Consider the following 14620-nt stretch of genomic DNA (forward strand, 5'->3'; position numbering starts at 1 on the left):
ATTCTCAATTTCAAAATATCAACTTTAGTATGCAACAGTAATTTAGTAGGCTGTTTATCAACAGTATATTGCTGCTACTGAGAATATTCAGAACATGTCTTTGAGGTAATTTTAAGTTGGCAATGCCAGCTGCAAACTTTGACAGAAACGCAATAATGGACGGTTAAATCTAAAAACACTACATAAGAGAAGAAATCATCTATATAATATTAGTCAGTGCCCTGAAGTTTCGAGTTTGAGAACCTATGAACCTTTTCAAATATTGGATGCCCAGCTCTTCTGGGTGGGGTGTTACCATCATAGAATGCGACGTTCAAAAATCAACATGGCCGCCGGCAGATCATCTATTCTACAGTTTTTCTTTTGGATGTGACGATTTTTATGGCTACAATAAGAGATGTCATTTCAGACGAACCAATAAGAACTTGCAACGTTCTATTATTTTATTATTATTATTTCTATATATTCAATTCTACAGTTTGTAGTTTGTATATGGCATTTTTTATTCTCCGATTCAACAAAAGTCACTATAAACTTATATTTAGACTTTTAAGAGACATCTTTCAAAGAGGTTTGTATTTTTTATATTTATAAATACCTAGAAATTTTATCTGTTATATTTCTTGCAATTTGGTAATAGCGTTGCAATATTTATGGTTGTGTTTGGCCAATTTTATGAGTAAGCGTCATCTAACGACCGATCATTGGGATTTCTGTTAAATTTTGTTTTACGGTGTAACGCCAGATGGCAGGATAAGTTGATGTTTAAAAAAAAAAGGATACGGTTGATTGGATATTGGATTGGGTTTTGGTGCGATTTGGTAGAAACAAAAAGTGCGCTTACTTTGTGTGATGGTTCTTAAATTTGAAGAAAGTGGGAACTATTCCCGATATACAAGAAGGGGCCGCAATAATCGAATCATAGCATCGAAAGAACGCATTCCACAATTATTGAATTGTTAATTGCAGATCATAAAACCCAGGGCGCCCTTGTCAATCAGGATATTTCTGTTTTTTTTTTGTCAGAAAAATGTGATCTTAACCGGGCTGAAAAGTTTGGTTATAAATGGTTTGAAAAAAAAAACGGAGACGCTTGAACTGAACTATTTAATAAATTTATGGTTTTTAACCCTTACAACAAGAAAAATCACTAAAAAAAAATAAACTTTATTAGGTCCAACAGGCTGACGTCACTTTTTGGTGTTCATGTTACTAAAGTCGAACAAATTATCGTAACGTCCAGTGTCGAAATTACCGAACTGATTTTCGACGGAACCCTGAGTCTCTTGAATTTTGTAACCATCACCGTCTTCGACAAAGGTAAAATCCTGCCGTTCGTTAGGAGAATCCCGATTGCACATGGGAAACGGTTTCTCTAGCCCTACCATGGGCCGAGACAGGAGGCTGAAATGTTTCGAGTTGTTCTTCAGCTGCAATATTAATTAACGTGGGGTCAATTGGTACTGTGCCGGGCTCATTTCGTTTACCTTGCCTTCTGGCAGGACGGGTTGAAAACATCCTCCGGCGAGTTTAAAATTTATAGGAGAATTTGGAAACATATTTCCATTTTTCAAAAGTCCTTCGTCGAACTGCATGTTTGGGGTTATTAGGCTCATGTTGAAAGCAGGGTTTATCTCGTAAATATTGTACCGATCGCCCCGACTACCAAATACGACAGCTGGCTGAAGGTGACCGGACTGATTTTTCGGCGATTCGGGCTTCCTATTGGGCGGCGTAGAGAAGATCCACTGCCTTCGGGGGATTCGCCCGAAATTTTGTGTCACCTCTTCATCGTTAGAAGTGACCGGCGGCCTTTCGACCCTGGAGTACATATCAGGCACTTGTTGCTTACCTTGGAGCGCTAAATTTACGCTTTCGATCTCCCTGAAAATGTTGCCCACACACTGACTTTTCACATTACGAGAGGACGCCAGTCGGACGCGGATTTGCTGTAAGAAATCTTCGCAAAACGAACGATTTGCGAGAGGGTACGGCGACGAATTTACAAATCCGCAGAAGCTCGTTTTCTCTGGCGAATATTTGTTCCCTACTCCCCGTTCTGCTACCTGAATTTCCTCGTATCTTCGGTTAATCTCACTAAACACACTTTTCGACTTATTTTCAGGCACTAAGTTAATTTCGGAACCTTGAAATTGACTGGAACACTTTGAATATTTGAAATGATTACTGCTGTCGCGTTCGTTACTGATTTGCCCCATTGAATCAGATTTATTTGCAAATATATCACCGTATACAAACTCTTTCTTACCACCTTTTTCTAGTATTCTCTCCGAACGTCTCAATTTTTTCGTATTGTGTTGAAAGAGGCTATGCAGGTCCTCTCTCAACACATGTTCCTGATATTTATCAGCTACCTCCTCTGCGAAAAAGATAAATGATGTGACAAATCCCTTGAAAGGTGTAAACTTACTCGTATCCCTTTTTACTGTTTTGGATGCAATTCCGCTCATGAGAAATCCTGGCCGAAGCTATACACAAAGAAAACATAGACAAAACGACCACATTACGCTATCCACTTACAGTCAGCCTTTTTCCTGACATCCGGTCATTTCTTCCGTCCGGCACTTTTCGATATTGCGTTTTTCGTCCCAACCTTGGCTTGGTACGTACTTTTCGATTAGCATTCATTTTCACTTGTTTGGCAGTATTAGCTTTTTAAAAATATAGACATTCTTCTTCCTGACACCAACTGTGTAGAGTTTTAAATATTTTCAATATGACGCTGCGACATTTTATGTTAAATATGTGGTACTATACGAATGAATAAATAATTTATTCTTAGAACATAAGCGATATTTTAAGCAATTTTAGAAATCAAATTGTTCCCGCTATCGTGACAGGTCTTGCGCACGAATAATCTTCTTTTAGGTTGTACAACACGGACCACTTCTCTTCTACTTCTACACCTGTCACCGGGTGATGTGGATTTTCTTTGTTACTATTTAACGTTAAATTATGAAATATTTTCACCAACCGCCGTACTTTGACATCGGTTTTTATTTCTACGCGGACAAGGATTAGGCACGCAATGGCAGCGCATGTTAATTACGTCCTGCCATAGAAGATAACTGTGTAAACACATGCCCTGATAATCTTTACACGTAAACCAAGGTCTTTCGCCCAAAAGCAGAAACGATGGGTTTCCCAACGACTTTTGCACAAGCGCTACAAATTAACGACGGACCCTAAAATAATGCATGATGTTTGTTATTGAAATGACCTCATATCATTTACGGAATGAATCTAGAGTCGATAGGGGGTTTTTATTTGCAAGTAAATATTGCAATTTAGATTTAAAACTAACCCCGTATGTGATAAATCGTTCAATCTAGCGAAACCCAAAATTTAATGCAAACATATGCGAGTGTTTTGAAACATACAGGGTGTTATTAAATAAGTGTCTGATATTTCGCGTAGGGAAATTTCTCATGTAAAAAAACTAAGTATTTTCCTTCTTAGTTGTTCAAAATTTAACTGCTTAGGTTTCATTTTGTTTTACGGTTTTTCACTTTTTTCCCTTATTTCTGTTCTAATGGTCCCATTATGGCCAAAGGGTATATCCGCAAGCTATCCATTCAGAGGATATCCGTGGGATATATTTTACAGTATATCCTTATTATATGGGACATTGCGGATATTGTGTGCTATCTGGGTAGTGTGTGAAACACCTAAAACAGATATCAATGATCTACGCCAAAAAATAATAAATGGTTGCTAAACCACTAAAAATTGGTTAGGCGTATTTTTTCGTGTTCGGCAGCATTTTTTAAAATGTATAAGAAAATGTTTACAAATGAACGGTGGGTAGTTTGAAATTGAATTGTAATTAGCGTTGCATGCTATTTAATTTCCGATTACCATAAATAATTTTTTATTTTTGAAAATGTTAAATATATTTGTGTCATTCAAATTAAACATGTTTTTAATTTGTAGTATACTGTTTTGAAAAATTTAGTTCACGTCGCCTGCAGGTTAATAATGCCGGCCTGCATTTCCACTTGCTTTTCCGTAACAGAAACGCATGTCGCGATATCCAGTATCACCTTTCTGTAAATTAAAAATGCGTTGTATTCGTGGCAAAACGATAACGCTTATCGACTTAAAACAACAGTAGCAATTTTGAACTGAGGTGGCATTTACTTGATGAAAATCCATTTAACATAATAAATAAGAACTAAAAGTTCAGATTTTCACGAAATTATATATTTTCACATGACAATTGTTTTGACAACCCCGTGTCGTTATCAGATGTAATGTTTACAAACTACCTGTTACTATATATACCGAAAAATGACAATAAAACCTTAATTAATGTTGTGAGAATTTAAGTTTAATAATGGGGAGATATTTAAATCTAATTGATCGTTAAGCAATACGTCTCATTTTGTTAATCTCCATGGTTTCCAATAAATTTAATTTTCTACTTTTTGTGGCTGTATGTAAAATAACAAAATTGTCGTCGTTTCTGTGTTTAAGTGTGTAGTATAATTAGAATCTTTTTAAAACGCTCTTTTATGTTCGTTAATGCGTTTCTGGAAGGATCTACCTGTTTGTCCCATATACATTTTAGGACAAGATTCGCATTTCAACCTGTGATTTTGAAATTTTGGACATTTCGGTTTATTGTTTTTTTAAAAAAATTCTATTGTGTTGCTTTCAGAACTAGAAAGCTATTTTTAAACCACATTTAGACAAATGTTTTGAAAATTTTTCACTGTCTTCTCCCATGTACGTAATTGTTTTAAATTGTTCGTGTTCTGTATTAGGTTTCGGATAAATAGAGTTCACTAGTGTCTGGATTGGTTTTTTATTTACCCTTTTATCGATAATGGACGGATTGTAGCCGTTGTTTAATGATATTAAGATTTTTGTTGTAATTTTCTATTGAGAGTGGCGTATTAAGAGGTCTGTGGTATAAAAGAATGAAATGCAGCCACTTTGTGTATAAAAGGGTGATTTGAACTGTTATTTATGTATGACCGTGTCCGTGTGTGAAGGTTTATGGTAAATGGAAAAATCTAATTTGATTTGCGTTTTCGTAATAGTTAAGTATAAAATATTAATAAAGTTATCCTGTTCAATCTCGATGGTGAATTTTATACGATTATGTAACGAGTTAACGTAATTTACAAAAGAATTCAATTGTCTGTCCGTTCCAACAAAGCAAGCAAAGAAACCCACGTATCTATACCACCATAGAAAACTTTTAATAAAATTATGTTTTAATTCTAATTCTAATTAATCAACAAAATTAAAGATATCAAAAACAACAGTATGGATGTAATAGATTTAGTAGATTTCACCATCACTCGGAAACAGGTTAACGCATTGGTGAAACAAGATTTATTAGATTGCTTAATAGTATCTTTAGACCAAAATTATTTTGATTTTAATGGACAGATTTACATCTCTAAGGAAGGTTTGATTACGGGAAACCCACTTAGTCCTTTTTAAGCTAGTTAGTTAGATTTTTATGGATAATTTTGAAAATATCATACAAGAACATACTTTAAATAAAAGTTTTCTACGGGAGTATAGATACGTCGATGATGTCTGTGCTTGCTTTGTTGGAACAGACAGACAATTGGATTCTTTTTTAAATTACATTAACTCATTACATAATCGTATAAAATTCACTATCTTGATTGAACAGGATAACTCTATTAAATTTATAGACTTAACTATTACGAAAACGCAAATCAAATTAGAATTTTCCATTTACCATAAACCTTCACAGACGGACACAGTCATACATAACATCTCAAATCACCCTTATACACACAAAATGGCTGCATTTCTTTCTTTTATACACAGACTTCTTAATACGCCGCTCTCAACAGATAATTACAACAATGAACTTGATATCATTAAACAAATTGCACTGAACAACGGCTACCATCCGTCCATTATCGATAAAATTATAAATAAAAAACAAATTTAGACAACAGTGAACTCTATTTATCCGAACACCTAATACAGAACACGAACAATTTAAAACAATTACATACATAGGAGAAACCAGTGAAACCTAACTAAAACATTTGTTTAAAAATAGCTTCCAGAACTAACAACAAAATAGGAAAATTTTTAAAAAACAATAAAACGAAATGTCCAAAATCTCAAAAATCAAGTGTCTACAGGTTTAAAGTAGGATCTTGTCCTAAAATTTATATTGGACAAACAGGTAGGATTCTTTAAGAAACGCATTAACCAACATAAAAGAGCGTTTAGGAACAATAGTTTAGATTCTATGTATGCTACACACTTAAACACAGAAAAACACATTTAAATACCTCTCCATTATTTAACTTAAATTCTCACAACATTAATTAAGGTTTTATTAATTGTCATTTGAAAATATATAATTCCGTGAAAATCTTAACTTTTAGTTCTTATTTGTTTTAGTAGCAATTTTTGAGGGTTTGTGATTCTGCTTTAGGCAATCTGTTCCATGAAAATAAAAAAAGACGTTCTTGGTAAAGTGCCCTCTAGTGACAGATTTTTGAAACGCGTTAAAAAAAAGAATGTTGACGAGCTATAACCGGACCCTAGTTTTGTTGCCGCCGGCAGGTAACTTACATAATTGTGGGCCAAAGCTAACGCGATGAAGATTTTGACGGACTATACTTGAGATTAGGCCACGAAACGTCCCGAATAAATGGTTAACGCGAAAATTACGATTAATTAAGCCAAGGCGGAAAATGTTCGGGTAAATACCGAGCATTAATAATAAATAAACAAAGACATGCGCGGTGGCGTCCGTCCACAGGGCCGCTAGAGATCGATAGAGCTGACGGAGTCGTATCTGGTGAAAATAGAGCGCCGCACGGAGACCCAATTTCGCGAAAAACACTCGCTCTCGGAAAGGGATAAAGGCGGAAATGGGACTCGGCGTACGGGAGCGTCGCGATGTACGCGAAAACTTGTGATAACGGTGGCGGACGAGCGTGATAAAGTCGGGAGTCTAGAACACCGTTGCGATGAATATTTTAGACGAATTAATAAACGGGAAAACCGCCACGGGGTGACGTGCTGCGAGGGGGCGTGACGTCGACATTGCCGTACGAAAATGAAGCATGTCGGGGTCGTGTTTTTCGGTTTGTTGTTGGTCCGTTGCCGATCGCAAAAACCGAACGTCGACAACAGGCGACACGACGTCTACATCGCGGGATTTTTCCCGTTCGGCAGGGGTGTCGAAAATTCGGACACTGGTGAGTGATAAATACACAAATAAATAAAGGAAACATCCGTCGAAATTGACGTAATTATTGGAAATATTTAGAAAAAAAAAACTATTATGGCATATAACTCGGAAGCGGGAAAAAAGAAAACTATTTCTTTATAATAAAACCACCATACCACCTAAACCATCGTAATAAAAGCTTTTTGTTTATAGAGATACTTCGACCAGAAATATAGTGCATTTATAACCGACCCTGTGATTAACATTGCCTACTGTTTATTACTACAAATCCGCAGCCCCTGTTGAGCAGACCCTTACCCTTATTCATTCCAGGACCGTCCTAGGAATTTATCTACCTACACTAAGAAGCTGGATATAAGTATGTTTTTAATCTTGAAACATATACATAAAAAAATTAGTACAAAGTAATAATTTATTAAGTACTATTTCATTACATTTCTACATAGTATCATTATTAATATACAAAGTATTAAATATAATAATAATAAATAAAAATAATAAATAAATAATAAATATTTTCTTCTTTCGTTAGTCGTTTTTCACAGTCAGACCAGGTTTGTACGGATATTTTAGCTACCTCTTGCCGAATTACGTTTACGGTACTATCACTAAATTTTCGTTCCATGTCATTTCATCCTTTACGCGCTTTCATCTCAGACCAAATCATCTCAGACCAAATCATCTCAGTCGGGTTAAATATACAATGATACGGGCGTAATCTCAAGATTTCAATTGAAATTGAAGATCGTATGGTTTTTGTAGTCTTTATTAAAATGTTTTATTTTTAATAATTCCAGAAGTTGTTCTTTATTTGAAGAAGTATTTGGAATTTTTCTAATTTGGGTTGAATGATACGCAATAACAGTATTTTGCAATCGTTTTGGCAACAGTTTATTTTCAAACCGGTCCTCCATGGTAGTCTATACTTGAATATTTGACGTTTTTGGCAGACAAAAAAAGACACCTTCCACCCAACCATTTTTGGGCCCAGCATGAAGAATTATTATGCGTTTTCCATGTGAAGGCGCACACTTGTTTCTGTTATTAAACCATCCTTTTTTTATTGTGTCGTGAATGTCGAACCACGTTTTGTGTAAGTACGCATTGACCTATTTTGCTCTCGAAATGTTTCAATTGCATTTAAATAATCCACCCTCCATTGCGAAATTCTTTGAGATTCCATTAGCACTTGACGTTTATTAATGGTTTGGAATTGAAAACCCAGTTTTCTCAAAAAAGAGCGCAACGACTCTTTGGCACAACTAATATTTAAATCTGCCAGTACTTTTTTATGCAGTTTTTCTAGTGTTAAAACACTATTCACGTTATAGGCGTCTTAGATTATAAGCTGAATTAGATCTGCAAGTTGCTCTTTAAAAATTCGCGAAGTACCAGCATCTTCTCTCACTTTCCTCTTTAAAGCAGTTTTTCAGTTGACTTAGTAACTTTGGTCATGTCACTTGTTTTTATTGTTGCTCCTACTTCCCCTTCCGAATTTCTTATAAAATCGTAAACATTCAAAACAATTTGTTTAGCATCCGAAGACAAATGGATCCGTTTTTTTATTGGCGGAGGTTGTTCGTCTTCTAAATTGTGATTAGGTTCAACTACCATCTCCACTTCACCTTGAAATTCTGCGTTGTTTTCCATATCTTCTTCTAACAGGGGAACATCTGCTTCATTCCACGGTCTCCACATTTTTAAATGTTAAAAAACAGGAACCTTCAGAAAATGTTTAATTGTAAGATTTTGATAAATATTGATCTGTATTCTGATGACGTACCTTTATCTACCGCGAATATCATCTATTGCATTAAAAAAGACTGTTGTTGTTTACAAATAGAAGAACTATGTAGAATACACAAAAATACAAGAAGAAGAATGTTGTTAATCGACAGGCACACAAGACATAATGATTATTTTCAAATTTATCTGTAAGATAAATAGTGTACAGGTACTTACCGTGCCCTTTGAACTATCCACTGAAAATAGCCTCGCAGGGTCAAAGCTCGAAAATCATGTACATAAATACGTACTTATTGGAAGGATCAAATACCTCTGTAATATATACGAACATATTGCAATTTAGATTAAACTCTTAATACATACATATACGATACATATCACCTGATGTTAAAATAAACGCTTCTACTTATTAGAAAATACCCCGCAGCATCAATGCTTAATCAAATTTAAAACGGTCCATTTACGTTTCAAATAAAAATGTCAAGTTTTTACAAGTATTCGTTACGGTCCATCTCAGGAAAGACCTACTTATCTGTTGAGATGGGTCTTACCACAGTGGTATAATACCTTAAACGTCAAACCACTAATTGCACTATATTTTTGGTCGAATTATACTTGTTTACAGTATTGCTAAAGTTTGTAGAAACATATCGAAAATTCCTTAAGTTTTGATTTATAAAATGTATTATAAGATTTATAAGTTCATGTAAAACTAGGAGCGAATTTGATTAATGTCATTTGCACTGATCAAACTAAGATTTTTGGAATAGGTATTTAAATGAAGTTTTGATATTATAATAATGGATTAGGTATCATTTTATTATCGATTAATGAAAAACTAGGTGCTTTTAAGATGATCTATGAATGGTTTTTGTTAGATTTGCTTTGAAAATAATTTTAGTATATGTGAAGTTTGAACAGGGAATAAAATGGGAATTATAAACACTATATTTTTGGTGGTGTTATACACTCATGGATACTTACACAGCAAATTAAAGAAACATAATCTTACTGTGAGTTCTGACTGTCTTCTTCGGAAACTGGCTCGCATTCTACTCTGTAAATATCGTCTCGGTTTATGCCACTCATTTAGCTCCGCCACCCTCAAACAATAACTGTAAAAACGTGCATGTTATTACATTTCTAGATTCTGCAACACATTCTAGAACTTTTTGACGAAATGTACCATACCTATCTTGACAATTTGCGGATTTAAAAAATACTTTTGAACAGCTAAACACTTAAATTTTTGTTTACAATCCTCTATTAAATTGCTGTATCATAATATAAAGCCCAATTGGCTAAAAAATCCATGTTACTTGTGAATTTCAAATCGAAAACCCCACATTTTACATTGACATGTAAATAAGCAGTTAATTTGCCATCTAAAAGTCCCAAGCTATGGTATATCTATTTTCGATGGTTTTCGAGTTATATTCAAAAAACTAAAATATTTCATAGTTTTTGCATTTGCTACCAATGTATGAGAAAAATAAATTTTAACAATAATAAAAAATAATTGAAGCAAATTTTTGAAACCTACGAAGAAGGGAACTTCCAAAACTTGTTCAGTTCAGAAGAAAATGAAACCAACGTTTTAACATATTTTCTTGCATTTCCATATGCGTCTGTTCCGAGATCTAAAGATGATTTAAGAATATATTATTCGTCGATTCAACAGACACTGAAGAAACATAATATTCATGATTACACAATAACTAGATCACAATCTCTTCTCCCACCTGATGCACCATTAAGCGTAGAGTTTTGTGGGATGGTATTCGTTAGAATACAAGAAGATCGAAATTTTTTGAAGAGAGTTATTTGGACCAACGAGTCAAAATTGTTATTTTTGGTTAGTTCTGTTTCATGGATAATAAAATGAATTTTTGTATCTACAACGAGAAATTGAACGATGAAAAATATCTGCAAATATGGCAATTCTGCCTACGCCGCCTATACCATGCTTTTTATTCGTAGAAACACGGCAAGGGCGTTATCAAAAACAGTTAAAAAAAAATCTTATTTAAGAAAAAACATTTAGTTTTTTGAGCCTCTCAAGAAAAATTGCTAGACGTCTGACATTTGAGATACTAGTCCAAGTCTGTTGGGTACGATCAAACGAATTACTTTTTCCAAACAATATTTAATAGTATATAAAATAACGAGCAAACAAAAAAAAACAAAAACTTCTGAACTAGGAAGAACATATTTGTTATTTACTTGACCATTCATCCTCACAACTCAAGTATAGACTACACACCACATTAGTCCACACAATTAAATAAATTGGTGTTAGGAATAGGCAGATATTTTAAAAAAAATCAATTTTAGGACGGGGAGTCATGCCAAGCGTCAAGCTAGCACTGGATCACGTAAACGAACACACTTCCGTGTTGAAAAACTACAGACTTCACATGTGGTGGAACGATACCATGGTAAATATATTTCGCTTTTATATTATATTAAGTAAACTATAATAAAAGTAATTACAAAGTGTTATATAATGTACTTGGCCCAGTGCCCCCGGGCACGTGGCCCAAATGGTGTTGCGGTATTAAAACTATGCTGTTTGACAGAATGTAGGCGCGAAATTTGAATTCATAACCCCTGAATTAATAAAGTACATCAGATTTTTGATCGTTTTGATTTAGAGCTTAGATTAAATGAAGTATATAAACCTAAAGTTTAGAGTATATACAATAAAAACTAGGTATTATTTTTTTTTAATTGGATGAAATTAAAAACGATTGATTAAAGACAATTGATTTGAGAAATTGGGTAAAATTTAATCTGTTAAGTAGTTGAATATTTTTGAATATTTTGTGTTTGTCTCAATATAAAATGTATAAATATATATAAACATAAATAAATGCATATAAATGTATACATGTGAATAATAAAGTAATATATAAAATGCGCACATTTCAAAACTTTTATTTTTATAAACAGTTAATAATTCTATAATTAATAATAATTATTATAACATATTAATAATATAGGGACGCTGTATAAAACTTTTTTAAAAGGCATTTATGTTGATATGTTGTTAAAACAGAGTTTGTCCTGTCTGTAGTTAATTTTCCTTTTCTTCTGTATCGGAGACAATGGAATTATTGGATACATGTGATGAACTATTTGGCTTTTCTATCAACATATCAAGTTCTTCAGGTTGTTTTTATTTTGACAAAAGATTTGAAACTGGTTGATCGTTCAAGTCTTTCAACCTCAAAAAATGAATATCATATTTTTAATAACATCAAGACATGTACACTCATAAGTATACCAGCAAATCTTACAATATCGGCATGTTAATCCACAGCGTACATCTTCATCTTTTTGTCTATAAACCAAATATGGATTTTCAACTTTTTTCCTGTGAAAAATAAAACAATTATCACTGACATTCCTGTGCATCTTTTTTATCTCAATAAGATGGTCAAATAAAACTTGTCAAGCCATCTTCCATTAAATATCTTCGTGACATTAGTTTATATAACCGGTAGCTTAAACCTATATAATTTAGTATTTATCAATAATTTCATATCGTCTCTACTACTATTAAATATTGAATTATTTAACTGCACTGCTTTACGTAGGTGATCAATAAAATGTGTAATAAATACCTACTGGACACTTAGTAATAATAAGGTGATTTATTTGATGACAGTTTATAAATTTCTCGGCGTCTAGGTCTCTAATTATAACAATCAAATCAGAAAACAGAGACTAACAAAACGTTGTTCATTTACAAATCCACCCGAAGAAAGAAAAAATAGTTTCATTATTGAAATTATTTTCTTACTTACTAAAAAAAATAAATGCAACAGTATCATTTCATACGTGACCAGATGATCATATTAGTCGGTCATATTACTTTTCCTAACCTCAAATATTATCAAAAGGCCATTAAAGGTAATAATGTGTTTTTTGCAATGTTGTCAGTTAGCATTTATATATCAAACTCATCGGCAATATATACTTTATTTTTTCGGCCAATTTTATAAATATTTTGTCATTTGGGGTTTGTGTAGCCCATGACCGGGTAAACGCAGAGATTCGAATGAAATAATCGTAAATCATGCATATTAGATTAAATAAAATGACCTGTCGAGTTACGACCTCACACACCTCGCACAGATCATTCACATCATACACATGATCACAGGCCAGTGATTATATCACATGCATATTATGAACCAAAGAGTATAAGATAGAGGGGAAGGCTCCCATTCGTGGCAATGTTAAAAACCGTACATGAGTTTCAACGCCCTCTAGTGATTGTGTCCAGTCATGAAAATGTAAAAACGCGTGGGACGTACAGTTCAATTCAATTTAAATTTTGAAAGGTGAAATGTAAAAAAAAAATTATATCGAAATAGTCGAAAATTATTGAAATTTCTTAAATTAATAAACATCTGAAAATACATAGTAAAAAAAATTATTATAACAATAATTATATTGTAAAAATCAGCAAAAAGCACGTTTTTTTTAGTAAACCCTTTGATATACGATCAAATTTATTCTATTTAAAAACACAATATAAAAGTTGATGTAAATAAAGTTCTCTGATAATAATAAAAGTTTTCTTAAAAGACACCTATTAGTAATAATAATAAAATTTTTCAAAAAACATATCCCTTTACTAATCACTGGTGAAACAGCTAAAAATCTATCATTGCACTTAGTGATATGAAAAAATATACTTTAATAATAGAAATGTGATACAAAAATATGCTTTAACGTATAAAAGAGTTTAACAATTAAATAAATATTTTTGCTTATATGACTACAGCAGATAACTAAAACTATTCCTTAGTTTCTTTTTTATCGGTCCTTACTTGGGTTTTATTTTATAATAGTATTTCATCCTCGATTTCTCCTCTTTGGTCGTCACTTTGCTTTCGTTTTTTCATTGGTATTTTTTCAGTAGTTGATTTTGCGAATTTCGACAATTTCCAGTTGTTTATTTTTCTTATTTTTTAATGTTACAGTATTAGTCTTTTTGAGATCACGTCTGATGAATCGTGCTTCCCAGGAGCATCGTGTTTTTATAAATATATTCAAAAATAATGTTGTAGCATTCAAGGAACATAAAAGCTGGTAATTCTGAGCTCAATTTTGAGTACAAATGCGCCGATATATTCAATTCAATTGGAGGAATTTCTCGAAATCATTTGATCCATTTCATCGGTGCTGGGGGACCATTGCGTTTCACAGGATCGGGAAGACAGTTGCGGCGGATTGCAGTTTTAAAAAAATCCCCCATCTGTCACCCCAAACCTGTTTGACGCCAGGCAACGAATTCTTCGAAAAAGTAGCGTCAACACTGAAATTTTAAATTTTCAGATCCGTTAAAACAAAAAAAAAGCCAGTAGATAGTCAAAATTTTGTACATAACTTAGGGAGGTATCGAACGGAATTTTTAAATATGGAAATTAGTTTTACGTTATACAGGGTTGGTCAAAACTAATGATTTGCTACCCGATACAAAAATGGTGAAAAGTGCATATTATCACATATTCAATTAATTTTATTTCCCCCTTCGAATGACAGTTCTTCACTTTTGGTCTGCTGCTTCGTGCCACAAATAATAATAATTCAATGTTCGGCGTACTAGAAAGCTGAAAACGCGAAACGCTTGATGGT

At 33.4% G+C, this 14620-nt stretch overlaps 2 protein-coding genes and 1 long non-coding RNA gene across 9 annotated transcripts in view; 1 reads left to right on the forward strand and 2 right to left on the reverse strand.

The window, feature by feature from the left end:
• Nucleotides 1-1094: 1094 nt before the first annotated feature.
• Nucleotides 1095-6757, reverse strand: LOC132706153 (uncharacterized). Of its 3 annotated transcripts, none has more exons than XM_060677323.1 (5): nucleotides 6601-6757; nucleotides 2542-3206; nucleotides 2432-2489; nucleotides 1488-2380; nucleotides 1095-1430 (listed from the first exon to the last, which is right to left on the reverse strand). In XM_060677323.1, the coding sequence occupies exons 2-5, from the start codon at nucleotides 2647-2649 to the stop codon at nucleotides 1191-1193; spliced, it is 1299 nt and encodes a 432-aa protein (XP_060533306.1). In that variant the 5' UTR covers nucleotides 2650-3206; nucleotides 6601-6757; the 3' UTR covers nucleotides 1095-1190. The 3 variants fall into 3 exon arrangements, with proteins under 3 accessions (XP_060533306.1, XP_060533304.1, XP_060533305.1); XM_060677321.1 differs by having other exon boundaries at nucleotides 2542-4068; nucleotides 6601-6728; XM_060677322.1 differs by lacking the exon at nucleotides 6601-6757 and having other exon boundaries at nucleotides 2542-4677.
• Nucleotides 6758-6821: 64 nt separating this feature from the next.
• LOC132706150 (gamma-aminobutyric acid type B receptor subunit 2) overlaps nucleotides 6822-14620 on the forward strand; it is a 46042-nt gene continuing 38243 nt past the window's right edge. For 3 of the 5 annotated variants that reach the window (XR_009619552.1, XM_060677313.1, XM_060677314.1), the window contains exons 1-2: nucleotides 6822-7232; nucleotides 11306-11409. Coding sequence is in view for 4 of the 5 variants with exons in the window: in XM_060677313.1 (XP_060533296.1) it covers nucleotides 7091-7232; nucleotides 11306-11409 (246 nt within the window). In the remaining variant the exon portion in view is untranslated. The remainder of the gene's footprint in view (nucleotides 7233-11305; nucleotides 11410-14620) is intronic. The other 2 variants (XM_060677315.1, XM_060677316.1) reach the window with 1 other exon arrangement.
• On the reverse strand, nucleotides 11980-12853 carry LOC132706777 (uncharacterized). Its single transcript, XR_009619642.1, has 3 exons — nucleotides 12781-12853; nucleotides 12258-12347; nucleotides 11980-12198 (listed from the first exon to the last, which is right to left on the reverse strand). It is a non-coding gene; the product is annotated as an uncharacterized LOC132706777 (long non-coding RNA).

This window comes from Cylas formicarius, unplaced genomic scaffold, assembly GCF_029955315.1.
Source record: "Cylas formicarius isolate icCylForm1 unplaced genomic scaffold, icCylForm1.1 PGA_scaffold_8__14_contigs__length_24414737, whole genome shotgun sequence".
NCBI classification, from domain to species: domain Eukaryota; kingdom Metazoa; phylum Arthropoda; class Insecta; order Coleoptera; family Brentidae; genus Cylas; species Cylas formicarius.

Coding starts and splice junctions, on each gene's coding strand:
- LOC132706153 (XM_060677323.1), bottom strand. CDS start 2,649: ATGAATGCTAATCGAAAAGTACGTACCAAGCCAAGGTTGGGACGAAAA. Junction 2,490..2,541: donor TGTCAGGAAAAAGGCTGACT/GTAAGTGGATAG, acceptor CTTTGTGTATAG/CTTCGGCCAGGATTTCTCAT. Junction 2,381..2,431: donor AACAGTAAAAAGGGATACGA/GTAAGTTTACAC, acceptor TCTTTTTCGCAG/AGGAGGTAGCTGATAAATAT.